General features: G+C 41.3%; 2 protein-coding genes across 3 annotated transcripts in view; one reads left to right on the top strand and one right to left on the bottom strand.

Annotated features, from left to right (window-relative positions):
- EFCAB7 (EF-hand calcium binding domain 7) overlaps positions 1–8,322 on the bottom strand; it is a 31,220-nt gene extending 22,898 nt beyond the window's left edge. The window contains exons 1-2 of the mRNA XM_075181812.1: positions 8,017–8,322; positions 2,648–2,835 (exon numbers count right to left, since the gene is read on the bottom strand). Coding sequence (XP_075037913.1) covers positions 2,648–2,835; positions 8,017–8,018 — 190 coding nt within the window. The 5' untranslated portion in view covers positions 8,019–8,322. The remainder of the gene's footprint in view (positions 1–2,647; positions 2,836–8,016) is intronic.
- Positions 8,120–27,372, top strand: part of ITGB3BP (integrin subunit beta 3 binding protein) — a 31,684-nt gene continuing 12,431 nt past the window's right edge. The window contains exons 1-6 of one of the 2 annotated variants that reach the window (XM_075181818.1): positions 8,120–8,361; positions 16,941–16,983; positions 18,908–19,046; positions 22,358–22,433; positions 25,299–25,377; positions 26,827–26,920. In XM_075181818.1, coding sequence (XP_075037919.1) covers positions 18,926–19,046; positions 22,358–22,433; positions 25,299–25,377; positions 26,827–26,920 — 370 coding nt within the window. In that variant the 5' untranslated portion in view covers positions 8,120–8,361; positions 16,941–16,983; positions 18,908–18,925. Of the gene's footprint in view, positions 8,362–8,405; positions 8,517–16,940; positions 16,984–18,907; positions 19,047–22,357; positions 22,434–25,298; positions 25,378–26,826; positions 26,921–27,372 lie in introns of those variants that run through there. The other variant, XM_075181817.1, reaches the window with a different exon arrangement.

Raw genomic sequence — 27,372 nt, 5'->3', positions numbered from 1 at the left:
CCTGTTAAACTAGCCGTGGCGTAATTAGGATATCACGACTGAAAAAATCCAACGTGTCATCAGGATTTATCTCTCTATCAACACGCTAGAAGGGAGCCGTTTAACTCTCGCTGTGCCGGTTGTCTCCGCTGTGCTGTACGGGCTCTGCCGGTGTACCCGCCCCTGGAATTAAAGTCTACCCGCTGCCGCCATCATTATGTAGGCTGGACCAATCATCACGAGAAGCCATGAAGCCTCACTGGTTCCTAGTACATTTTTAGGCCGACTTCTCATGAATGTTGTTTAATTCTACAAGATGGCTGCCCCCAGTGTTTGTAAGTGAGGGCTAAAATTTAAAAGAATCAGTGTTGTAAAAGAATTAAATGATCGAGGACCACAAAATGCAAGTTATTTTCTATAAAATAAAACAGATTTTTTTGTTAAAAGGCTTTTATTGCAGTGAAGATATTTTCCCTAGGCACACCTGACTTCCTGTCTGGAGGACAGAGAACAATAACTTATGTTCAGCTACAAGACAAGGCCATGGCAATGTTTGCAAACACCTCTGTGCATGGTACACAATGCCTTTTCATGTTTGATGAACAGCGCCCCTAGAGGCTGAAGTTTTAATATCATCATCACCATTTATTTATATAGCGCCACTGATTACGAAGCGCTGTACAGATAACTCATTCACATCAGTCCCTGCCCCATTGGAGCTTACAGTCTAAATTCCCTAACATACACACAGACACAGACAGAGAGAAAGGGAGAGAGACTAGGGTCAATTTTTGTTAGCAGACAATTAACCTACTAGTATGTTTTTGGAGTGTGGGAGGAAACCGGAGCACCCGGAGGAAACCCACGCAAACACGGGGAGAACATACAAACTCCACACAGATAAGGCCATGGTTGGGAATTGAACTCATGACCCCAGTGCTGTGAGGCAGAAGTGCTGACCACTTAGCCAATGGAAATCTACACACCTATACGGTTTACCTTCAGACCTGTGATCTGTATCTTTCATAACCATCGGCTGAAAAGATTGTGACTCTGTAAACTATGGAGCTCTGCCTACACTGCTGGTGGTGAGTGCATGCACACTTCATCATTTGACCGACATCGTTCAATCGTTTATAGAATCAAATCAAACGATACAATGGGCTTTGGTGTGATAAAACATGATCGTGGGAGCGTACACACTAATGCTATATCGGATCTAATAGTCGTTTATTGTGTGATTGGCATGATAATTGGTTGAAAAACCAGTAGTGTGTACCCAGCTTAAGTGTTTTATTTATCCGTCATTAAATAAGGCATACAGTGTTATAAAGCTACTCTACACCAGAAATGTTCACATTATTATTCATAGACCATATTACCATGAAAAGCGTTAGAGATCCCAGAGAGACTGAGGACAAAGAACTGTCATGCAGAGCTTCAACCGATGCACAGTCTACAATTACCTGGAACCTAACCTAGATATTGTACATTCACTGCCCGGAAGATTTCCTATGTTCTGTGGGAAACTCTCAATACCTATTCATATTTTACAGGCATAACAGTAGAGGACCACTTCTATTTTCTATATGCAACTTTCCATATCTGTAAATATTTTATATGCACAGTAAATTGCACAGTGCCACTTCCTTTTGTCCTGTATGCAATTCTCAAAAGCTGTTCATATTATATATGCACGATATATTGCACAGTACCACTTCCTCCTGTCTGATATGCAATTCTCAGTATCTGTTCATATTTTACATGTACTGTAAATTGCACAGTGCCACTTCCTCCGGCCTGATATGCAATTCTCGGTATCTGTTCATATTTTATAAGCACGATATACTGCGCAGTACCGCTTCCTTCTGTCTGATATGCAATTCTCGGTATTTGTTCATATTTTATAAGAATGAAATACTGCGCAGTACCACTTCCTTCTGACTGATATGCAATTCTCGGTATCTGCTCAGATTTATTATAAACATACAGTGCATTTAGTTTTTATAGTACATAACCTGAGCATGGCATCAGCAGAGGTTTGTGGTTTTTATGGCCCATGGGCAGAACACAGTGATGTCCTGTCTAGCGTCCTGCGTCTATCGGAACGTTTCCATAATAATTTTCCATAAGTGGGGCAGCACGGTGGCTCAGTTCTGCCTCACAGCACTGGGGTCACGAGTTCGATTCCCGATCATGGCCTTATCTGTGTGGAGTTTGTATGTTCTCCCCGTGTTTGCGTGGGTTTCCTCTGGGTGCTCCGGTTTCCTCCCACACTCCAAAAACATACTGGTAGGTTAACTGGCTGCTATAAAAATTGACCCTAGTCTCTCCCTCTCTGTCTGTCTGTGAGTGTGTGTCTATAATAGGGAATTTAGACTGTAAGCTCCAATGGGGCAGGGACTGATGTGAGTGAGTTCTCTGTACAGCGCTGTGGAATTAATGGCGCTATATAAATAAATGATGATGATGATGATGATGATATCATCCGATAAATAGCACCTTCAACATGTGTTCTAATCCACTTCAACCAATCAGATATTAGCGTTACTCAGTCTAGTGTAATTTAGACCAATGAATGAAAGCCATCATGTTATTGTTTGCCACCAGTTAGTGTTTAATATAAAATAGGGATATTGTATTATGAGAGTCATGTGAGGGTCAGTACCTAGACACAGCTGCGTCTTGTCTGTGATGTTCTCCAGGCTGCTCTTGAAGACGGTCAGGTAGGCGGCTCGGCAGGATGCGTAGAAACTCCCCTCTTCACCGGGCTGGAGTTTCGGGCTCCCCACCCGCTCGCTGGAGGCATATTTTCTATTTGCGAGTGAGGAAGTACTTCCAGAATGACTTGCCATCCTACGAATAACAGACGTATTATTAATGCAGTATAAGAACATGGTGCAGTGGAAGCAAACTGACAGCGTAGGGTCGGTATCGTACGAGCTGCTATGTGTATAAGAGTAAACCACACTCCTAAACAGGATTAATAGAGAAATAATACAATGTGCGCTCAAAGTACAATAAATAGTAAGTACAGGAGTGTAATCAGGTGCTAAATTCAGTAGTGTCCCTTGTGTTGTGCAAATTCAATCTACTTCAGCAACTGTAGTGTGCTCTGATGGCGGCACGTGTTAGTATTGTACAGACTGGACCAGTTCCCGAGTACAGTAAAGTATAGTAGCAATAGGTTAAACAATTTAGGTGGGTAACACAGTGAGTCCACAATGTTAGCCGGGAGATACGCTCCACGGGCGTCCGAACAACACGGAGGAACCCAGTCTGTCCAACAGGTCCAAGTCGCGAACCGGAGTACGGCTCTCCACATCCGAGGTTCATCTTTACGATCAGCTATTTGAGAAGCGTGATAGGTAAATACACACCTCGCACACGGGAAGACAATCTCGTCCTTCCATAGCGCACCCAGGGGTAAATGTATCAAGCTGAGAGTTTTCCGGTGGGTTTGAAAAACCAATCAGATTCTAGGGCCTGATTCATTAAGGATCTTAACTGAAGAACCTTTTTATTTCAGTCTCCTGGACAAAACCATGTTACAATGCAAGGGGTCCAAATTAGCATTCTGTTTTGCACATAAGTTAAATACTGACTGTTTTTTCATGTAGTTTTCAATATAAAGACTATGCCGTGCCAGTCATCACTATCAGTGGGCACTGTAGCTGGTGCAAATGATGGCTAAAAAAAGTGCACATACAAGATACTCAGGACTTGAATTGGCCACAGCTGTATCGAAACGCCCTCTGCGGAACCTCGGTAAAACCTTACGGCACAATACCTACATTCATCTGCCCCTTCCTGCCCTTCAAGTTGTAGGCAGCCATAAGTGTCATTTGTGTTCAGACATGAATTGCATTCATTGGCGCAGTTCCCTTTCTAACACATACGCAGAGCGAATTCATGCAAGATACAAATGTACTTACATCCGAAGATTGCCCAGGCCCTTAGGGGGGGTACTTAATTATCAGCAAGTTTTTTTTTGGCCGCGTTAAGTCATTTTAACTCTGTTTTTAGATAAGTTTTCGAGCGGGTTAACTTTACCCGCAATTCAATTCCATTTTTAACGCTACGTTTTTTTTTCAACAAACGGTCCTCTCGCGGTCTGGTAGACGGTCTATTGAAAGTATAGGGTGTGCGAGAGGCAGCCGTGTTAAAAGCTATTCAATTGTTTTTTAACGTGGTACATAAAAGAGGAAAATATGCTGTTTTATCTCGCACCTCCTTGGGGTGTGCTAAAAATAAAAAACCTCTGAAAAGTATTTGAAATCAATAATAGGAATAAAGTGGAAAAAAAGTTAAACTTATGTTTATCACTAATGCCTAAATCTGTCCCGTGTTTTTTATTGCTCTGGTAACTATGCTAAGAGTGATTTTAGGAACCTTCAAACTGACCACAGATGGGACTCGGAGGTGTGTTCTGTCCCAGCAGTGGGTGTCATTGTCTCTAGAAGTCATCCATAAATAAATACTTCTTAATCTGCCCAGATAGGGAACGATTCTGTTGCTCAGACTGACTAACAGGATCATTGTTCAATTTAATCACACGTGTGTGACCAAAGTGGACGAGATCTGGTCATTGAACTGTTGGGGTGAGCGGCTGGACCACTTCTGGTATCATTTGGGTCTGGTGGTGTGGTCAGGAGATGACCAGAGAAACACCGGCTGAGAGCGGTCAACTTCCAATTGCATTTACCGACATTCCCGATAATGATCCTATCGTGGTCATTTCCACACACTGTAATATCGCCCCCCTGATATCCGATACCGCAGCGTGCATGCCCACACACACTGACTAGTTCTCCCAATGCTATCATATTACAGATATTACAATTATTGATCAGTATGTGCAAAACAAAGGATCGTAATGGAAAAGATGGTTCAGAAATAAAACTGTCCAAGGGTGAAAATGCTGATTGTCCAGGACAACGTGCTCGGTGTGTGGACAGATGGAACGCTCCTAATTATGTGATTCCCTTTCTGTCCATGCTCATGGTTATGAAATGTAGACCGTTCTGTGTGTGTACTAACTGTCCAATGAAAAGATTGTTTGTGACATGATTAAACGTCACAGAATAGTAACATGTCTGTGCACCTTTTACCTCCTGGGCTATCTCACACCTACGTGGCCTGCTGCACTCTCTGGGACCTCTCTCTGAGAAGGAGAACCTGCATTTTCTATTTTCACAGCATTGTCGCACGGAAAATGTGGAGGTTCTTAAATAGTCATAGGACAGTATCAGCGATTCCATAACACGCTGGTAATCTCAGGAGTACAGTACGTTTACTCCTAGCACCTAACTTCTGATGCGCGTTATATATATTACTGAGGAAATCCCATACCCGGTTTCTTAAATTGGCACACAAGCTTCTAACCCAGTGATGGCTAATCTGTGACACTCCAGCTGTTGTGAAACTACAAGCCTCAGCATGCTTTGCCAGTAGATAACAAGTTGATAGCTGGCAGAGCATGCTGGGACTTGTAGTTTCACAACACCTGGAGAGTCACAGGTTACCCATCACTGTTCTAACCTCTATTTCATGTCATCCAGACTATCTCTGCTCTTCAGTTACCCGATCTCCGCTCTACAGAGACCAGCAGGGCATGCTGGGTGTTGTAGTTTTACAACAGCTGGACAACCACAAGTCACCTTTCTCTGCTCTGTAGTCACTAAAACAAGATTATTAGCAAAATACCTTTGTGAAATTATTTGGACAGTTAGAACAAATGCAGTTTTAATCACATACTGGCTCTAGATGTCCGCTAATAACCAGCTAATAAATTATATATATGTATCTTTCCAAAGCTATGATTCTGTACTGTATAATTCCACGTTCATTCCATACAGAGGCTGTCTAGTTCCTAGCTCAGGAGTCCCTGCGTGTTAGTGATACAGCCCAGAATATCATGGACACGTTGGCAAGTTAGTGGCCCTTGGAGGTTGGAGTTGGACAAGCCTGGGGTTCCTACTCGGTTGTGCATCTATGGCCACAAATTCAGCCCCTTTAGAGAAAGAGAAATCTGATCTGTGACTGCAGAAGCCTCTGGATACGACAGGGCGGGTGAAACAGTCATTTTCACAGTGTTGTTGGTCTTACAGCCTTTAACATTATTCTAGTAGGATGACTGCAAGAAATATCTTCCTGCATAATGACATGAATATCTCTCGCGCAGCATCAACCACTGAGCCATTCTTAGGGTCCCCTTCAGGACTCATTGGATTCTGGCTCCTGAGGTTTAAATCACTGGCACCTCCCTGAGTTATAAAGGGTTTTTTACACTTGGGAGAGAAAGATAATAACCACCTATCATGGATGAAGTACCCTATTTATATTAGGCTCACCGCATGCCTGACACTTTCCTATTACTGCAACATTAAAGGACCCCACGGGGAAGAGATGTGACAGGCAGACTACAAATCAGTGACAAGCATACTGTGACCATGGACACACGTTGTGGGTTATTATGAAATGAAGAGCATTTTCTGTCCTTTAAGTATTTGTAAACAATCAGTAAAACGCAGAGGAGAGTTGTAAACTGACAAATGACAGACACAATATCTATTAAATGTATTTATAAAATCAATAGGAAAAATATGTTCCCAAATTGAGCTAAACCTTCTATGTAATAAGTCTGACCTTTTACTTATCTTCCTACTAGTAATGTTACTAGTCAGTTACAGTCCTCTGTGGTCTCTAAGAAACATACAGTTCAAGTCAACAGAACTACTGTACACTAATCGGCACTTGCCATGTATATGTACAAATTACACAACAGTACACAAACCAAAATGGTGCATTGTGCCAAACTGCATATGTGCAAATTAGTATAAGGCTCAAATTCACGTGTAGTGAGAAATTGTATGCATTAGGTGCTCTGTGGCAAAGTGGTTAGCATTGCTCGCTCACAGGGCTGGGATCAACATATCATCTCTGGTCAGATTTTTTACTATTAATAACTTGTGAATCCAACAAAACTGGACAACCAATTTAGAATAAAGGTACCCACACATGCAACAATTTTATACATTTTATTCAAAAAAATCTGCTTGCAAATGATCTTTTAATTGAAGGATTTACACACCCACAAAACAAAGTACCCTAATTATGATAAACTTTATATGGTGCGTTTGAGCAAAGAAGAGACTGCTTAATTAAGATTATTCAATCTGTGCATACACATATTGATAACATTATTTCCAAGTAGTGGGCAGTGAAAATGTTTAAACTTGGTCAATCATATTTCTGAACAATCTTTTCAATGATGACCTTTTGTTTGCCACACCTATAGCACTAATTATAAAATCTCCTAATGTGGCCACTTCATGACCATAAAAATGTTGTGTTGCTTGTCCCAATAGGCAAACAATCCAATTTGCAGCAAATTTAGCCAAACACAGATATGGTCGGAGGAGGCGCAGCTGAACTCTTGTGTCACAGGGGCCCCGTCCAAGCAGATTGGCCAATCAGCCTATACATTGGGGACATGAGACAAACAACTTTGCCTGGGTTTTTATTTTCCAGTGTAATAAATGACCCAATGCACTGTTCAATGGTTGGATCATTTGGTCAAAAACTACCAACATTTTCAATAATCCTATTTTCCTCAGAAGGAAAAGATCTGCATTGGTTTGACATAAATATATTTTTTCAACAGTCCTTTGCTATACCAGAAAGTCCTATTGTAAAAGATGATTGGAAAGACACTGCTGGATGGAATATGGCAGAAAATATATGAAATATTCTGTATTTCAGCAACCACCTTTATACGGGGGATATTGCTGTAGAGCAGAAATAAGCCACCTGGGACTCTCAGGCTATTACTGATCTACAAGTCCCAGCTAGAGGGAGACAAGGGGGCCTACTGGGACTTGTAGTTCTACAGCCCAGGGGATGATATGCTGATGTGGCTCTGTCAGACTCATGGGGTGCAGAGAGGCCTGTGCACCTAAAATCAGAACATAAAGCCCCCCTTCCCCTCTGTATAGACAACACTCCCCCCAGGATGAGGAGCCCCAGCTTACTCACATTAGTGTCTGCTGCTCGTCTTCTGCTGCTCCGTTACCATGGGAACGCACAGCCGGAAGTGCCGTTTGGCTGCCACAACAAAGATGGCCGCCGAGGCTTCTTAAGGGACAATATTCAGGACAAATTAGAATTTGATTTTTTTTTATTCTTTTTTCTATGCAGCTTGGTTGTCAGAAGGGTTTCCGTAAAACGGCACGTAGAGGCGGATTCGTTTTATGTGTGGATTCCTGTCACAATCTCAAATATATCGATATAAAATGTGTTTGAAGCTATTATAAAAGTGACTTAGAGACAGGATTCGTCGACTAAGCTGGTGTTATGGAGGTCTCCACAACATTACCTTAAGTATGTGTCCTACAAACACCCCTAGTAATTAGAACAAATGTCGCGCGGAACCTTAGTGCGGTGCGCAGTTTTCGGGGGACGGGTTAGAAGCGCCCACCAGGCGCCAATATCTGTATAAAATAAAGAATATATGAGGAAAAGTGCCAAGAAATGCCGTGAGTAACAGTCACTGGGTCATTATACTACTGGTGTATTATATGTCTGTGCAGTTATCAGGGCAGTGAGATTATGTACTAGATTACTACACCCATCATTGTGTACTATCCCCAAACATGATGAGAGCCCCAAGGTGGGATTTGCTTCAGGCCTATGGCCTCCATACAAGATATTAGTGGGGTCTTCTGTATTTTGGCAGGAATGGTGGAAAGCTTTGAAATTGTGGAACTACAAGTCTCAGTATGCTGCAACAGCCTCTAGTTAAGACTGGCAACAATTGAATATTGCTAGGTGACCATATATAGTGACCGCTAGCGGCTGCCAATGTGATAATGGATCCATGTTTATCAAAGTTCATGATTTTTTTCCTGGTATTTATTTATACTGGCCCCACGTGACATATGGATTGTGCCCACCAGCTGTTCCAGAGAGGATTCGGTTATCTTGAGTATGAGGTTCCGGAAGACCGGATACCAGGAGGTTGCAGTAGTCATGGCGGGAGGCTATGAAGGAATGGATGGAGGTTTTGAAATGTCAGAGTGAGAAATGCAACTTTGGGCGCTCATTCCAAAATCAGACAATTGTCCTGTATTGCGGCTCAATTGGAGCGTGATGCTCAATAATAATCTGATTTAAATTGATAGGATCATTGTTGGGCATGTTGGAAAATGCTGTAATGGGCTCAATTTGTTCCTGAGGTGAACCTGCCCTATTACCTAATGATGCACTTGTGTGTGGCCAAACTACAGTTCTGTTACTTAACACGATTGGAAGCACAACCTCTGCTCTCACCAATGATTGCGCAAAGATTGCTTCCTGGTGGTTTTTACTTTCCTGGTGAGGGTACTCGCAGTGATGAATGGCCCTCACTGGGTGGCTGCTTGATACTATGAGACATTTGGCAGGTGTGTGTGAGATAGCAGGTCTGAGATCTCAGTCCTGTGTAGTTACATGTTTGATTGTTTATATTATTAAAAATGTTTTTTTAACAAAAGGGAAAATATCCTAGCAAATACACAGTTGTGTTCCTTCATTGTAGATCTGATCTTTTATACTAGACATGTAAATAACGGTGTTTGAATAGATGTTCAAAGAATGTCTTGGTATAATTCAAATGCAGTTTAATTCTGCTTAGGTGTTCCGCTAAAAGCGATTCATATTAAGAGTTCTTTTGCACCTGCATCTAAAGACCAAGGGGGATATATCCCAAGGTTGGTTGGCCTAGGACAGCGTTCCCCAAACCCAGTCCTCAAATACCCCTAACAGTGCAGGTTTTCCAGGTGACAAGGGAAATTATTATACCACCTGTGGATGGATCTGTTTCGATGTGTCAGTAATGATTGCACCTGGGCTCCTGCAAGGGGATTTGGATAACATGCACTGTTAGGGGTATTTGGGGTCTGGGTTTGGGAAACACTGGCCTAGGGGTTGGAGTTTATATCGTGGGAGCAGGATAAAACAAACTTCCAGAGACTGCCATCCTCACATTGAAAAGTACTGGGGCTCGTCCTGGTCTCCCTGGGGTGTGAGGGCCAGGGTAATTCGAAATATTGGGAACTCTGGAATGGCATAGAAAGAAATAAAGATGAGACCCTTGTACATTAAACTAAAATACTACAAATATGTAAATAAAACAGAGACAATTGTTAAATCAACTTTTTTTATAAGTAAAAAATTATCTCCCTTGTTCACCACTTTATTTATTAAAAAAAAAAAAAACAACTTCTGTATTTTGTAATCAAAGGGAAAGAAATATAATAAAAAGCCCAAAACCATAAGAAGCTGCTTGTCGGGAGCCCCACTGCTGAATGATTGAAGCATGAATTGACCTGCAGTGTCATTACCCACTCGGCCAATCACAAGCGGGTTCCCACGCTGGCCGCAATGAGATTGGCTGGATGTGAGAGACTTTGGGGAACGCCCTGCTGTGATCACATAGATTACTTGTAGGGGAAAGCAAATGCTTTTATGTCAATGGCCCATTCATTTCTATGGCCTTTTTTTAAGTGGGGTTTTTACATGCAGCGCACAACCCCTATTGAACTTAACGGGCCATTGGCACATGAAGACACAAGTATGATTTCAAATAGGAATTGACACAGAATGGCATGTATTTATTGTTACGTACACACTTTGCACTTGCATTAAAAAGCAAGTCAGGTGCAGGATATAAACGCCGGTGAGTAAAGCGCCCAATGAGGGGGAAATACAAATTAATCCTTGTGTACTTTCTCTTCCGTTAATAGTTATGTATGTGCTATAAAAGTGTAGATGACAAAGGGAAAACCTGTAAACCATATATCTTCAGCTTCAATACCTCTGTGCCTAGACCTGCGGTGGATATTATATGCCACTTCTTGTACTTTAAGGCCACACCCAACAGTTTTGGAGGGACCCCATTGCAGCTATTTGGAATTCATCTTTATTTTTAGAAAGGGCAACACATTTAGGGCCAATTTGCAACATTTTGGTAAATCTGTCGTCTTCTCTTCTTTTTTTTTTTTTAGGGTTGTCACACTGGTCCTTTTAACACCACCTTTTAAACCACTGCATGTAATAGCTCTACATTAAAAGCCTTATGCTCTATGAGTAAATCGGAGAGGGTGTCACGTTAGTGCCTTAAGCATTGGACTATTTTCAAAACGGTCACAGCAGTCTCTTGGAAAAATGTTACATACACTTAGTATTACCGCTCTTTAGTTGAAGTACATTGTAATTTAGAAACTAATTGCTTTAAGAGCTCATTATATAAGCTTTGAGCTGTAGAAGTGCTGAACTTTTCAAGCGCTCTATAAAATTGGTATCGGTGCTTTTGAAATCGATTTATTTTCCATCACAGGACAGTATGCAATATGTATATTATTATTTGACTTCCAGCCATTTTTATTATTTAAGGCAGTTCTACATACACCATTCTGCCCCCTCATGGAAATCGGACCTAATTAAACCTCCAGCTGTTAGTTCCAGTGGTAGGACCAGATGCCTGGCCCCACGATCATTACACATGGCATTCACAGTTTGTTAATTGCCGTAGCAAATCAGTATGCACTTCCGCATTTATAAATGGGAATGTCGCAGGAATGTCCCTGCAGGGTTAAATTAAAGGCACGCAAAACCTGATCAGGCCTCCAATGCAAAACATTACTCCTAGAATCATTCAAAATAGATATAATAGTAATTGTTGTAGCATTTTGCATCGGATCTGTTAGTGCTAGAAATAATGGCGATCTATTGAAGCTTCAGGTGACTCCTCAAGGCCTTCCCTGGGCATGAAGGCGTTAATACGAGAGCAGGTCTTGAGAAATGTCTCCCTCTATCTAAATCTTGTGTTATAGATTATTTCCAACATAAATTTGTTTCTCTATGCCAGTGTTGGCTAACCTGTGACACTCCAGGTGTTGTGAAACTACAAGTCCCAGCATGCTTTGCCAATATATAGCAGTTTATTGCTGGAAGGGTATGCTGCGACTTGTAGTTTCACAACACCTGGAGTGTCACAGGTTAGCCAACACTGCTCTATGCAGTCCTTTATGCAATAACTTGCCTTTTAAATAAAAAGAGAGGAGTTTGCCTTTTATTCCATCCACCAGGTACAGGCAATGGTACTGAACCTTCCCTGCTAGGCACTTTGTGTATTCCAGTGCTGCACAATCCCAGAAAGGAGTTTTTGGATTCCCAAAGTTTATCACGGCTGTATGGGCATGGCTGTACTATTGCTTGACATTAATCATCATCCTCATCACCATTTGTTTATATAGCGCCACTGATTCCGCAGCGCTACATGCAACTTCTAGTGTATAACTTTTTTTCCCAGATAATCTTGAAAGCATTGTAGAAACTTCACACACGGGGTAAATGTATCAGGCTGAGAGTTTTCCGGTGGGTTTGAAAAACCAATCAGATTCTAGCTATCATTTATTTAGTACATTCTACAAAATAATAGCTAGAATCTGATTGGTTGCTATAGGCAACATCTCCACTTTTCAAACCCGCTGGAAAACACTCGGCTTGATACATTTACCCCCAGGTCTGTGATTGATCTGACACAACAGAGTGACATGACTACAGTTTCCATGTGACATCATTGATTGTTGTAAACTCTGAATGCAGTTTGTGACACAAGCTGTCACTGTAGTGCTACTTTTATAATGGGACCTGTCAAAGGCATTCGGTGTTCTCCCCAGCCAGGTGGCATTAAGAAGCAGCCGCGTGGGGGCAGTGTAATATTGAAAAATGTTGGAGGTTATTGCTCACACCTGCCAGGACTGGTGGTCAGTGGTCTAACGCACACTGCTGGCTGTAGTGCTCACATAGTGCCTGTTCTAATAGGAGAAACAATGGTTTATTCCATTATATTAGGACACTGCTGGGCTCCAAGAGCCGGGTGGAGCACCCGGGAAATAGGTGCTGGGGAGAATATTGGCATTTTGGTGGGTGGAAAAGATGCAAGTGTGACCCGGCTCGAACAGTCATAATGACCGCTAACTTGCACACGTGGTGACCTTAAAATAGATTTTGTAAGATATATGTTTAGTCTTTCCTGGCAAGAGTGACAATGGACCATAACAGAAGACTAGTGTAATATCGTTATATAAAACACAGCCTAATTTATTTCCATTGGTTCGCGTCCTATATACATGGTGTGTGTGTGTATAGTTATATATATTTTTTAAATTCAGCAAGCATGTAACTTTTTAAAAATAAAACGGCAGAACTGATTTGTAGGAACATCTATATGTCTACAAAGCCTGCATCATGTGACTGTGGTTGCCATGGTAATCACATGATAGTTATCAAAGTGTAAGTCATTAATAACAGCTTAAATCAAAATCGAAAGGGAAAAATTAACAACCTATGTACTCTTTTAGGTACCTGTGAGTTTTGTTAGATTGCACATTTGTAATAACCTCTAGATCAGTGGTCAGGGAACAGGGGTAAATTACCCCAAATTGGGAAAAATGAAGTTCCTGGGGGTAATGCTGCCGATTGCTGTCAGTTGGATTGTAGTCCCCTATAAATGTGAAATTGCTGTTGTACCAGAAGAGCCTCAAGGGTTGGCAGAGACATTTCTTGAGCTTCGATGCAATAATGAAGCACGTATTGCAAAGGCATTCAAAATTGCACATGAGGGGGCCGTCAAAAAGTTGCTGCCTTTTGCAACAACCTACCTCTGCGAACAAGGATTTTCCACTCTATCGAACATAAAAACAAAGCAGAGAAATCGATTGGACGCTGAAGACTGTATCCAAATTGCTCTGACATCAAAATGTCCCAATATTGATGCTCTCGTATCATAAATGAAGCAACAACATTTCTCCAAAACCTGAAGTTTTGAAGTTGAAACTTCCAAAGAAATTTTGAATAGATTCAATAAAATTTTGAATTCCAATAATTAATAATATATGATTTCCTTCCTTTCAAATCAAGGGGGTAACGTCGGCGTATCTAAATATATTTTGGGAGTAAAAGGTAAAAAAGTTCCCTAACCCCTGCTCTAGATAATGCAGTACTTGTTTAATTTCCATTTTGATGCCACTAATGATTATTTGAACTAGAAAATCAAAATATTAATGCCCCAATTTCCTGATGGAATTTCGATAGAACCTGAAGGAACCAGTGCCAGGTGGGGGGACGGGGGACCCCTGTAAAAACGATCACAAGAAGCTTCACTAGGAAATAGAACATAACGTCCAGTGTGTGTACTTGTGTGTACATATCATATCCTTGCACTGCCCAAGATCATTCTTGCTATAGGTATTTAGTCCTCATGTAATAAAATGCTAATGTCTGCTCTTTAGGGTGACAGCTGTGAGATTGAAGGCATTATAAATATTCCGCTCGCTTTGCTATTAACAGCTGGGCATCCAGCTCAGGAACAGATTTTGGCAAGAGAAGGAGAGTGCTTGGCATGTCTCTCACTGTGTATGGTAGAGCATAGTTTCTTAAGGGTCAGTGACTTTCAGTATGTCGGCTGAGCCATCTGTTTCCATCTCCAAGAAATAACTTTGTCTCCAATCATTTTAAGAGATGTGTGCAAGCTAAGCGTTCCTCGTCCAGTCTGGGGCCTACCTATATGCAGCCTGATCATGTTCTGCAGTGCAGCCACAGATCTGCTGACACCCTGGCTGGAGGTAACTGGTTGGATCCATGTCCCGGTAATATTGCACTGTGTACCTGGACTCTAGGAAGTCAGTCGTGCACAGGTGGCTTTTGCATTTCTACCAAGATGGCTCCATGAGCAATGGAAGCTGGATTTAAGTGGGTTTATTTACCTTGTGCAGAGAATTAGACGCTGCACACATTCACTGCAGCTATAGTGCTACTTAGGTGACCTAGTTATCCCATGTGAGTACACATTACATCTATAATAGTGATTCACTAAAGCTGTAGTTTAGCCTTCGTCATAATACAGACTGAGTTGGCCAAATGCTGAGAAAGCATACGATCAATGCAGGGCCATCTTAACAACATTATGGGCCCCCGGGCAAAGCAGTGCACCATGGCCCCTAGATATAGATATAGATAGAGATATATAGATGTATACAGATATAGATATATAGAGATAGAGATAGATAGATGTACTCGCTCAGTGACCCTTGAAGGTTTTTTTTGCAGGATTATTTATTCTCATTAAGAGCCCTATGGGGCCCCCTTGCCCGTGGGGCCCCCGGGCACCTGCCCATCGTGCCCAATGGAAAAGATGGCCCTGGATCAATGATGTTGTCTTAGCTGTGATATTAATTCCTGCAGCGATTACTGCATAATCACAGGGAAATCGGGATTTGGATCACATATAGAAATATGAAAAAAAACTTTAAAATGGAATGATAGATGCATTTGAGTCAAGTATGTGTATCTGATATGTTATTTCAATAATATCACTTTATATGACTTTATTTCACTACTTAGTACAGGGATGGAAACCGTACAGGCACCTAGAATTAGGGTACCTATGACTGGTTTCCAGCTACTGACTTATAGGTGTTAAACATGGAGTCATCATCAGCATTTATTTATGTAGCGCCCTCAATTCCACAGCGCTGTACAATATTTGACAACATCAGTCCCTACCCCATTGGGGCTTACAGTCTAAATTCCCTAACACACACACAGACACACTAGGGTTAATTTTGTCAGCAACCAATTAACCTACCAGTGTGTTTATTTTGACATGTTTCATTGCTTCATATTATTTTCTCCATAAATGCATATTGTGCATTGTTATTCTGTGCGTCTGTCTTGGGTCCCTTGAAACTGTTATTTCAATCATGTCAACCTTCTATAGAAAAGTGGTTGTTACCAGTTAATTGGAAAATATATCAGCAACCAATTATATCCTACATGTCTTTTATTTTATATTTTATTGGTTGCTAAGGTGTTTCAGCAACTTTTTGCTGGCAGCAGTTTTCCCAAATGTCTTTTGATCATGTTTGCATGTATTGAGTTTATATCCTGTATACTACAGGGTTATAGCTTAGGACAGTGTTGACTAACCTGTGACACTCCAGGTGTTGTGAAACTACAAGTCCCAGCAGACCCTTACAGCAATAAGCTGCTATATATTGGCAAAGCATGCTGGGACTTGTAGTTTCACAACACCTAGGGCTAGATTTACTAAGCTGTGGCTTTGAAAAAGTGGGGACGTTGCCTATAGCAACCAATCAGATTCTAGCTTTCATTTATTTAGTACCTTCTACAAAATGATGGGCAGCACAGTGGCCTAGTGGTTAGCACGTCTGCCTCACAGCACTGGGGTCATGAGTTCGATTCCCGACCATGGTCTTATCTGTGTGGAGTTTGTATGTTCTCCCTGTGTTTGCGTGGGTTTCCTCCGGGTGCTCCGGTTTCCTCCCACACTCCAAAAACATACTGGTAGGTTAATTGGCTGCAATAAAAAAAAAAAAAAAAAATTGACCCTAGTCTCTGTCTGTCTCCCTCTCTGTCTGTCTTTGTGTGAGTGTGTGTATATATTAGGGAATTTAGACTGTAAGCTCCAATGGGGCAGGGACTGATGTGAATGAGTTCTCTGTACAGCGCTGCGGAATTAGTGGCGCTATATAAATAAATGATGATGATGATGATGATGAAAATGATAGCTAGAATCTGATTGGTTGCTATAGGCAACATCCCCACTTTTTCAAACCCACAGCTTAGTAAATCTAGCCCCTGGAGTGTCACAGGTTAGCCAACACTGGCTTAGGAGAAGGATATGGCAGCCTCTAGTAATACACTAGCAACATATCAAAGTCTGTGTATTTTTAGCAAAATTAAAATGCTGATTAGAAAGTAAGAGAACAGTGGCTGGCTGTATATGCACGGACTTGTAGTTCCACCATAGCTGGCGATGCAACAGGCTGCCTACCTCTGCTATAAACACCGTCCCTTGTCTGCCCTAATTTGTATTATTTCACTTTTGTTTCCAGAGCCAGAAGATCATTACGTTTGGAAGTGTCAGGGAGCGACAAGGTACGTATCCCTGTTTTCACCTTGAGTAGAACAAACACGTGTCTCAAACCGCTCAGAAATACCTCCCACCTCCGTCCGGGAGATTTTATTCCAGGATTCAGAAGAGTTAAATATTCTGTAGCTGCAACAGGATCTTGCAATTTTGCATCTGCCACCGTTTTTTAATCAGTCTTGATTGTATTAGTTGTTTGACATAGCAAGCATACCCTGCCTAGCTGTGGGGTCTGCGGCCTGCCGGATTTAAGGGCTGTCGACAGGACGGACCCGTAATAGAGGAAAAGACAAGTGTATTTTTGTGCGCGCTGTAGTCATTTTCCAGCTAGAATGTGTTACAAGTTGAAGGGAAGTTCATTTGTCAGCTCAGAGCTGTGTATTTATGGCGGCAGCCGTCTTGTCATCGACCACCACTCCAAACAATATGGAATTATGATAATGTTACATCGAGCATATTACACTTTGCAAATGGGAAATGGAAACCAGACAGGCATTTTTATGTGAAGAACATAATTGTTTACCTCAGCTAATCTGCTATAATTAAGCCATAAAAATACCACTGCTTCTATAAATTATACCACCATTACAATCGTATAAAATAAAACTGAACTATTACTGTTATGTTTGTAGATCCCGTCGCAGTGTAAACACCTTGCCAAATGGATCTGCCGCATTGCCAAATGTATCATGATATACTAGATTATGAACCTTGTATGCCAGCGGTGGGTGTTTACGTGAATTCTAATGATGGGGAGATTGTAATGAGCGTCCGTTGAGGTCTATAGCAGGTCAATACTGCCCTGCTCGCCGTGAGACCTCATTCTGTTTTTTATGAGCTCTCCGCTCGTTTTGACACGGGGGTGGAAAAGTTGTAACCTCTAAATACCTTGTAGGAGTTCTGGAGGTTTAGTGACGTTTACACATTAATTGTGGCATGGAGAGACAGTGTAGCCGTCGGAGTTGCTTGTTACAAAAACTCAAAATTGAATTTTAAAAATACGTTGTTCAGTTTTAACCAGACTTTTCAATGTTAAAAGGTCAATCCACTCCACCACAGACAGCTGACACTCCCACATCTTCAGGATAGTGTGCTCACGGATCTCCTACAGGTCATAAAGCTTATTCATCAAGCAGTTTAGTTAGTGACATCACTCGCCCCATCCCTATGTATGAAGGAATCAATTCACACAGTTTGTTTATGCACAGCAAGTCTACAAAACTGTCACTCAGAGTCTGCCTAATTAAGACTCCTCCCTCCTCACATGGCAGCCTATCACCTGTCTGGGGGATAATTAGATGCAAGGTGTCTCTGGAACGTCCGCCACGGAGATTTGACAATGAGCGGAGATTTCTACCGCACTTGTTGACAGTGTGCGCAGCATGATGTCCACGCACCAGATCACTGGCGATTGAATATTCCCCTATGCCTTTCCCATACCGCTCTACAGAAGCCATCCCTCTCCCATGTCGCTCTATGGAAGAGGGATGCATGGTGGCTAAGTGGTTAGCACTTCTGCCTCACAGCACTGGGGTCATGATTTCAATTCCCGACCATGGCCTTATCTGTGTGGAGTTTGTATGTTCTCCCTGTGTTTGCGTGGGTTTCCTCCGGGTGCTCCAGTTTCCTGCTCTGGTAGGTTAATTGGCTGCTAACAAATTGACCCTAGTCTGTCTGTGTGTGTATGTTAGGGAATTTAGACTGTAAGCTCCAATGGGGCAGGGACTGATGCGAGTGAGTTCTCTGTACAGTGCTGAGGAATCAGTGAATAAATGGTTATGATGATGAGGGATGTCTTGCAGCGGCACTGTTCTTTAGGTAATGGAGGGAAAGAGGGGCAATCTGCTCTATGTGTGGGGCAATTATGATTGGCAGCACTTGTCCTTTCATTTAATTCAGTACTATACTATTGTCGCTCTTCCTTACATACAGAATGAAAAGTCCCAAATTATGGCAGCACATGACCCCAGCTCTTATTCTCCTCTTACTGGGACCCGAAGAATGAGCCTGTCAACCATCTCTAAACGGAAACGGAGAGCAGCACCGGCTGACAGGGAGGAGAGAAGAGCAGGTTAGTCACAGGATCCTGTCCCTATAATATGGACTGTTCTTTCTCCATCTACAGCTTGTGTGTGTATCTACTAACTGCTTGTTACTACCTCCCATGTCAGAGAGAACCAGTGTTGGTCTCCGTCTGATCATTGCTCCAGTTCTAGAATGCTTTACCTTCTGTTGTCTTAGTCCCTAGAGTGTGTCCTTTACCTGCGCGGGCAGCCATTTTTTTGTAGCTGAGCCAGTCTTATGTAGATGCAGCCTGTCAATTCATCATAACTTAGGGACGTTGGTGAGTCACATTGAACTGAAAGAGACATAACAGACACAAATGCAGCCTATTTCCTATTGAATGGATAGGCTCTGCTCTCGTGAATATGGGTCCAGGCTACAACATGGCTGCTTCCGCTGTGTATACCATGGGGACAATTTAAGTGTGCAGTAGGGGTGCTGGTGTCCGTGTGTTGGGAAGTCTGAAATGGGAGGGGCTAGGTCAACCTGTAGCCAATCAAAGTATCCAAACATGAACAGCATACAATAGTGAAGTGAGGCACCTGGCTCACCCGTGTGGGAAGATTATGGTGTCAGATGCAACTTTGTATTTAGAAAAGTTCTTACATCCAATTTATTTTAAATTCCATAAAATTAAGGATTTTTAGCTCTATTTTTATTCTTCATTTGTGAAATTTAAGTATTAAAAGATAATTCCATATTTAAATAAATATGTAATAAAGATAATATTTGACCTAGAAATGTCTAGTGTTTGTTTTATAATTGTAACACTAGATCATCATCATCAGCTATTTATAGCTCAATATACCTTATCTAGGAACTCTGAATCCCAGTAGCAGTTATCTGACTTTATATATTTTCAGAATGCAGTTATAGCAGCTTGCTGTGATGTTACAGTTCTATATACAATGATTGTGGCTGTAAACTACAACTCCCATAATTCATTGCAAGCATTCAGTAGCAGCACTGAACACCATCTGTGCCTGATTCGTTGTTGCGTTATTAAAATGAGCACAGACCTTGTCCTGGTTTTCAAATCCAAGTGCATCTCAAGATACGGTTCGACTTGAATCTGGGTATAAGGACACTCTGCCGCCTAGACAGTACTTGTCGCGTGTTAACAGACTGCAGGATACGTACATGCATATGTGCAATATAAAGTACCATCACAATGCATGCAAAAAAACTAATTTAAAAGAAATGATCAACTCTTAATACTATAATCATTAATAAAAATGTAGTCATCACTATCACTCTGCGTTACTGTACATTGTACACCGCTCCTACCCTGTATGTTATACAAGTTGTTTTGCTTTTGGTTTTTTTTGTTTGTTTCTTTTATTCCTCCCTTTATATGTACTTTAAAGAACGTGAGTGAGACTTCTGCAATCTGTATGCCAGGGACGTGAGCCGATCAGGAAAGCCAGTAATGTAAAGTGTAAATGATATTGGTTTTAATAAACTTTGTTCAGGCTGCGTGTTTAAGTGTTCTCCTCCATCTGAGTGTGTCAGTCTGTAATCCATGCCTCACAGGAGTCTGATTACTTTTCTTAAGTGCGCTCATGGATTTAGCCCCAATCTCATTTTCTGACTGCAGACGGTCGTTAGTGCTGCAGAGTACGGACATTGCAGAGGGGTATTGTAGCGTCACAATTTTCTGTCTTAATATTCCTAAGCTTTTCTGTCCTTATATCCTGTACAAGAGATGAAGGAGATGAGATCACGCTACGGGCAATAATACTTTTTGTTTCAGCCCTGCTAGTGATAATGTAGATATCTCTTCCCAAAGGCAAAAAAAAAATAGTTTTCTCGAACCATCTGGCATTCATATAAGACCAGCATTCTATTTGGCAGGTCTTGCTGGCACTTGTAGTTCCTTAACCCAAGAGAGTCATCCAGTTCTAAGTGGACCTGACACTTGTGTAAAGTAAACCCTAATATATGTGTGTCCTGCTTTCACTGCTGTTATGAATCCCATCATGGTACATCATAGGCAAACCGAGGGGGGTTTCCTAGTGCCTGGCAACCCCCCATCCAAGCCTGGGGCACTGTATAATTGAGGTGGCTGGACTCTGTCCCCGCTTCACACAGCTCTGCTTGAAAAGGGAGAGCTGCGTGCACCTAACAGTAGTGTAGGCAGCATTGCCCATGTATAGTATGGGGATAGGGAGAGTTGGAGAGCAGCCAAGCACTCTCTCTAAAATTATAGCCCCGCCACCTTGCATGCTGGTCACGCCCACTGGCGGCGTGGTGTGGAAACCCCCCCTCTACAAATCCTACGTTTGCCCCTGGTACATGGTGACCATTTGTCAGATGAAACAAGTTTTATGAGGCCTGTTTAGTGCACAATGGATTGAACACGTGCAAAAGGTGCATTTTAAATTATATTAAATAGGTCAATTCTATCAAAGAGAATTTACTTCTTGCCCATTACTATGTTATCGCATGAGCTCAAAAGGCTGTCATGTAAATGATATGTACAAATATGAGTGTCTTATTGCATTGCCTGTTCTGTCCCCAGCTCCTCTCATTGTTTAAGGGAGGATGTCTCTGTTGTGCTTCCATTAGTAACCAGAAAGTCCTATGCTGCACTGATGAGCTTTAACAAGGATGTAACAGGCTGTCTGTAGGTGAACATTTTGTGCCTCTGTCGTACTTTAACAACCCAGTAGATAAGTCATAGATTCAAAGGCCTCATGCGTGCTATATGCAGATAATAGCTGATACTCGTTTTACCTCTAGTGCAAGTTAGCGGCGTCCACTGCGTGTTTCCGGGAACACCGTGCAAATAGAACTTGTAAAGGTGGTAACTGTCCCCTGTGTTGTATGGTAGATGCATCTATACGGATCAGGCAGAGTTCTTGTAGGGTCGAGCACAGGCACAATGTTGCATTGTGCTACGGAGTTAGTAGCGCTATATAAATAGCTGATGATGATGATTATCTGTGTTAGCCGATACTTTGCTCAATATTACATCTAGAGATCCCCTTTTCAAAATCTAAGTTCTACATTTTACCTGGAGATCCCTATTTCAAACTCTGAAGTATGGCTCTGTATGTGTGTGTATGTATTGGGGGGAGGGGAGGGGGGGTTCCGGGGGTTCCTCCACGTTCTATACACAATTGAGACTTGAGTGGCACAAAATCAGATGTAAAAAAATAATGGCTATTCCTTGAACACATCCTGCACTATTAAACCCAGAATATATTGTTAGTACATGTGTTCGATTGGTTCTGAATGCTTGTGTGTGTTTGTCCTTGGCTATATGATTACTGGAAACAAGAAAAAAATTACTTTTTTTCAATTTATTATCGATAGATGACATTGACCATGGCAAGTCTGCAGAGCCAGAAAAGTCCAGCAGAGGGCAGTCTCCCACAGAAGAAAACTCGGAGTAAGTTGGTAAAATACGTCCCAGTCTGTGGACGAGGGGGGAGATTGTGAGTGTGTGATGTGGTGCCGATTGTTGGAGCAAAAGCTACATTTATAGGATGTGTTCTTTTGACCGTGTGAATGATCAGGAGAGGTGCATTATGGTCCGAATTACATTGTAAATCATGTAATAAAATCCCACAAGACCTTCTTTTGTTAGGACTGGAACGTATAGCTTGCTCGAGACAAGCAAATACACTTACATTATAACTCTAGGACTTCTGGGCATCCTATGCAAGCCTAACACTACCCCTTCTACCTTGGGCATTCATGATACATTGCTGCCAGTTACTACATACTGAATAAATAGAATTATTGGATCCTCAAATGGAGATAAAGATGGGATAACTGAGAGCGTGTATTAAACCAGCGCTCGGATCATGGTTTTGACCAGAGCCGTAACTTAGAATTCTAGCGCCCGGGGCGAGAAAGACAAATGTCACCCCCCTAGCACTCAATTTTAACCAACTGAACCTAAAATATTCCTAAATTGCGCCCCCCTTCAGCGATGCGCTCTGGGCGGTCTCCCCTGTCGCACAGCCCTAGTTACGGCCCTGGTTTTGATGTCAACCAGACCCTGTATATGTGGAAGTTGTAGGTTCTCCCCGAACTGGTCAGTTAATTGATGTGCGTGTGTGTTAGAGGATTAGACTGTAAGCTCTAATGGGGCAGCGACTGATGTGAGTGATCACATGTTCTCTGTACAGCGGCTGCATAATTTGATTGACGCCACATAAATAAGCGATAATAATCATAATGTAAAGATAACGGTGAAAGATTAATGAGTGCATTTGAATTTAAGCTACATTTATTATTTAAAACCTGTTTAATTTTCTTGCGTTAAAATGTTTGTATATAGGAAAAAAAATGTATGTGGGCAGTTATATACTAATTGTTTATTTAGCAATGATTGCTCATCCACTTGATTAACGATACATGAGTTAGCGGAGATATTCTGGGCATCTGTCAGTGGTGTGATTGGACCACTCCGCCTAGTCCTGGGCTGTTAGATGTGGCATGTGTTGTGTGTGTGCTTATGTATCCTGATAGATGGAGTGAGTGAGCGCAAATGGTGTCTATTTCCCTAAGCGCGATCTTGCCTAAATACACCTCTCACCAGAAGAGGATCAACTATTTAAACATCATTCGGAATGAGCTACAATTTAAACGTATAGCATTCTAGGGCATAAGATAACACAAATTCAGCTATTCCTCGTGAACTTTCCAGCCCCAAAGCAATTTACATCTTGTATAATACACTGATGCTGACATTTCCCCTCTCGGCAGCCATCTGTTGCAGCCACGGGAATGCAGTAAACAGCAACTTAAGTGCCTGGTAAATGCCACTTGTAATCAGTCCTTCTGTGGGATGAAAATGGGAGGTTCCCCCATTGCCCGGGTTCAGTTTCCAATGCCTCCGTATCCATGTACAACTTAATACTGTTATTCTTATTGTAAGAGGGGGGGGGGGTGCGTTCTCCTGTGGAAGGCTAATTAAAGTGCCTCTGCCACTTAGGAAATCAATTTAGAGCGAGGGACTTCTCAGTAACCACTTTCCTCAATCAAATATATTATTAATAATCCCGGGAAATATTTAGTTCTGGTTAGTATATTACAGATGACTGGTAAATATTGTTAGGCCATATTATTACCATTAATTAGTGTCTGCTTATCATGTGTCCTAATTGAAGGGACAGTCTAGCTGTGATAATCCACACTTGGATCAACTTTTAATGGCTTTTTTGTGTGTGTTTTGTTTGGAGTCACTGTGTGTTCAGCCCTGCACAACCGGCAGTCTTATTTGGGGATTATTTTTGGCTCTGTTCACCAGGTTTGGGCTACTCATCATAGGCTAAATACCCCACTGTCACGTAATCGCACAAGTTTCCTAATGTTTGCAGAAGAGCGGCAATGTATCACACTGAGAGAGAACAGAAGTTCCGACATAAAGCAGTAACAATGTAGACTTTTGTGTACCCAAATAAAATAGCATACAGGGCGCTAATTGTTTCAAGGTAAATGTAAATTTATACACCGTATTGGTTATAGTGTCTTGCGTATGTCAAGGTTGGCTATTATGTAATCGCACCCATAAGTATTTTTGTGTCCTATAATATTTATGCCAGGAGAATGACTTATATGTACATTGGTTTATGCAACAAGGGCTTTCTCCTGAATTTTAAGTCCCAGCTTGAAATGTATAAATAACTTTTGTGTAAATAAGCAAAAACGTGTGTAAATTAAATTTTTTTAATGGTGCCAACTGCTAAAACTAGGATGCACTTCTCATTTCATGACTATAGATTGTAAGCTTGCGAGCAAGACCTTCTAAGCTCTGTCTGTATTACCCAGTTTGTTTATTACTGTGTTTGTCCCCAGTTGTAAAGCGCTACGGAATACGTCGGCGCTAAATAAATAAATGATGATGCTATACCAATCTCCCTGATTAGAGCAGCACAGTGGCTCAGTGGTTAGTCTTCCTCGCTGGAGTCATAAGTTCGATTCCTGTCCAGGGCCTTATCTGTGTGGCGTTTGTATGTTCTCCCCGTGTTTGCGTGGGTTTCTTCCAGGTGCTCCGGTTTCCTCCAACACTCCAAAAACATACCAGTAGGTTAATTGACTGCTGAATAATTTAGCCCTAGTGTGTGTATGTTAGGGAATTTAGACTGTAAGCTCCAATGGGGCATGGACTGATGTGAATGACAAACCTTCTCTGTACAGCGCTACATGATTGGTGGTGCCATATAAATAAATGATTGGCAGGATTGCATCGTTACCCCGTGTGTTGGCCCAGCGACTCTTCACAATGTTTCTTATTTATTTTAAGGCTTCTGGAGCTGTTTTCACGTGTTGAGAGATCACTGGGAGCATTTTTGAAAATGAGACGAGGTCTGAAGAATCTGCAGGTTAGTCCTCTGACTCGCTCCACCCGGGAACGTGAGCCCACCGCGTACCAGCGGGAGAACTGCAGAGCAGGCAGTGTAATGCATCCTGGCGGTCTGTGCTGGACATGTGGGCTTCTGTTTACCTAATTTAGGTTGAAGCTGGTTTAGTGTGTCTTAGCAGCTAACAACACATGCTGTGACATTTACAGGAGTCATGAGTGTGTGCGTGTGGCTTTCGTTTCATGTGTGCACTGCAGGCTGGGCGCTTTTTACATTTTTAAGTCCGGGGCTAGAAGAAAATATTTATGTAGAATGAAATCTGCGCTGTTCTCTGAAGATTATCACTTGGTACAGAGCTGATAAACATCAGAAGTTTCAGAAAAGGTCTCTACCATAATGGTGGATAGTATTACACACTGAGCTTAGTAAGAAAAACTCAAAGTTGCACATGTGAAGTATAGAGTAGACTGAGAATGTAAATTAATGAAATTTTCCAACCAAAATATCTGTATGTGTAATATATATATATATATATGTCAGAGTTATTTAGTGATCTAAACTATTGCTGTAAACCTCTTAAATTGGATCTCCACCGAAATATTTTTGGAAATTCATATCTGCCCTAAAAATAAAAATACAGATTTCAACTTTATTTACTGTTATTTATTGACCGTGCTCTTTAAGTGCAGTATTTTCTTTCTTTTAATCTTTTGTAACATTTTGACCAAATTTTGATAATTGCAAAGGTCTTTTTTTTTTTTAGGTTTTTTTTCTATTGAGATCATTTTATCTTTGTGAATGTGTTACCAAATTGTCTACTTATGACAATATACAGCTGATCTTATGAGCAACATTCTCATAACACCGTTAAATGATAACAAGAGTTCTAGACTTGATACATTTTTAAAGCACCTAAACATTTCATTGTACTTATCAGGTAATTATAGATTTGTTACACAGCTCATACTTTACTGTGTACATACAGAGCGGGCAAAGCAAAAGTTATACCCCTTAAATATGTTATGTGACCTATGCAAATCCTTTTATATTTTTAAAGCAGCGGAGATGGTACAATAAAGGAGTAAAAGAAACGGAACACAGAGATATCAATAGTAGCAATATAACAGATGAGATTGTGCAGATGAATAGCATTGTACAATACAGTGATCTAGGTCCAAATCCATTTTATTTTTTTAATATTTGCATAATCCTTTGTAGCATATAGATAGATATATATATATACATATACATATATATATATATATATATACATATACATATATATATATATATATATATATATATATATATATATATATATATATATATATAGATGGATGTTGCATAAGATATACATTCTCTATTAACATACAGATAATCTGTTATTGAAATCTTGTCGTCTGTGATAGTTTTTCTACAAGCTACAGTAACTGCTGTACTAGTTCTGTAATGTGACTTTACCTTTTCTAGGCTTTAGAGGGCGCCGGAGAGCTGGGAAATGTCATTGGAACGTTGCATCCTACACTAGACTTAAGAACAGAGATGCAGAAAGCGAAAGTTCTGAGTAAGAGAAAACAGCTTCTATAATACACAAGATCCCTTTCCTCTCTGTGTACTAGGATGGGACATAACAGTGAATAGAAAAGGCCTACGTCACACAGATGTGATTCCAATCCTTATGGTGCATTCCCAGCACTTCTGCGCGTTTCCCATTCTCTGTAATACCTTACAGATGCTGTTGTATCTAACACTTCGAGGTGCCATGGCCGTAATGCATCTTTAGTTTATAGTAATCGATCGTTGTAGCTATTGGTGAATGCGGCATCAACCATCTAAAAACATTAACGTTGAATCCTGATTTAAAATTTTTTTTTAAAAAAAAGGTCAATCTAGTTTGCACATCTCACTTACTTATGGTTGGTTGCAAACACGTTTAAATTTAATTTAAATAAAATTTGTTTGAAGGATATACAAGACTTGTAGAAGTGTAATACTGGCTGACATTAGTCCCGAGCT

Source organism: Mixophyes fleayi, chromosome 8 (genome assembly GCF_038048845.1).
Source record: "Mixophyes fleayi isolate aMixFle1 chromosome 8, aMixFle1.hap1, whole genome shotgun sequence".
NCBI lineage: Eukaryota > Metazoa > Chordata > Amphibia > Anura > Limnodynastidae > Mixophyes > Mixophyes fleayi.
Note: the sequence above shows the minus strand (reverse complement) of the source record. Positions and strands in the feature narration are given on the sequence as shown.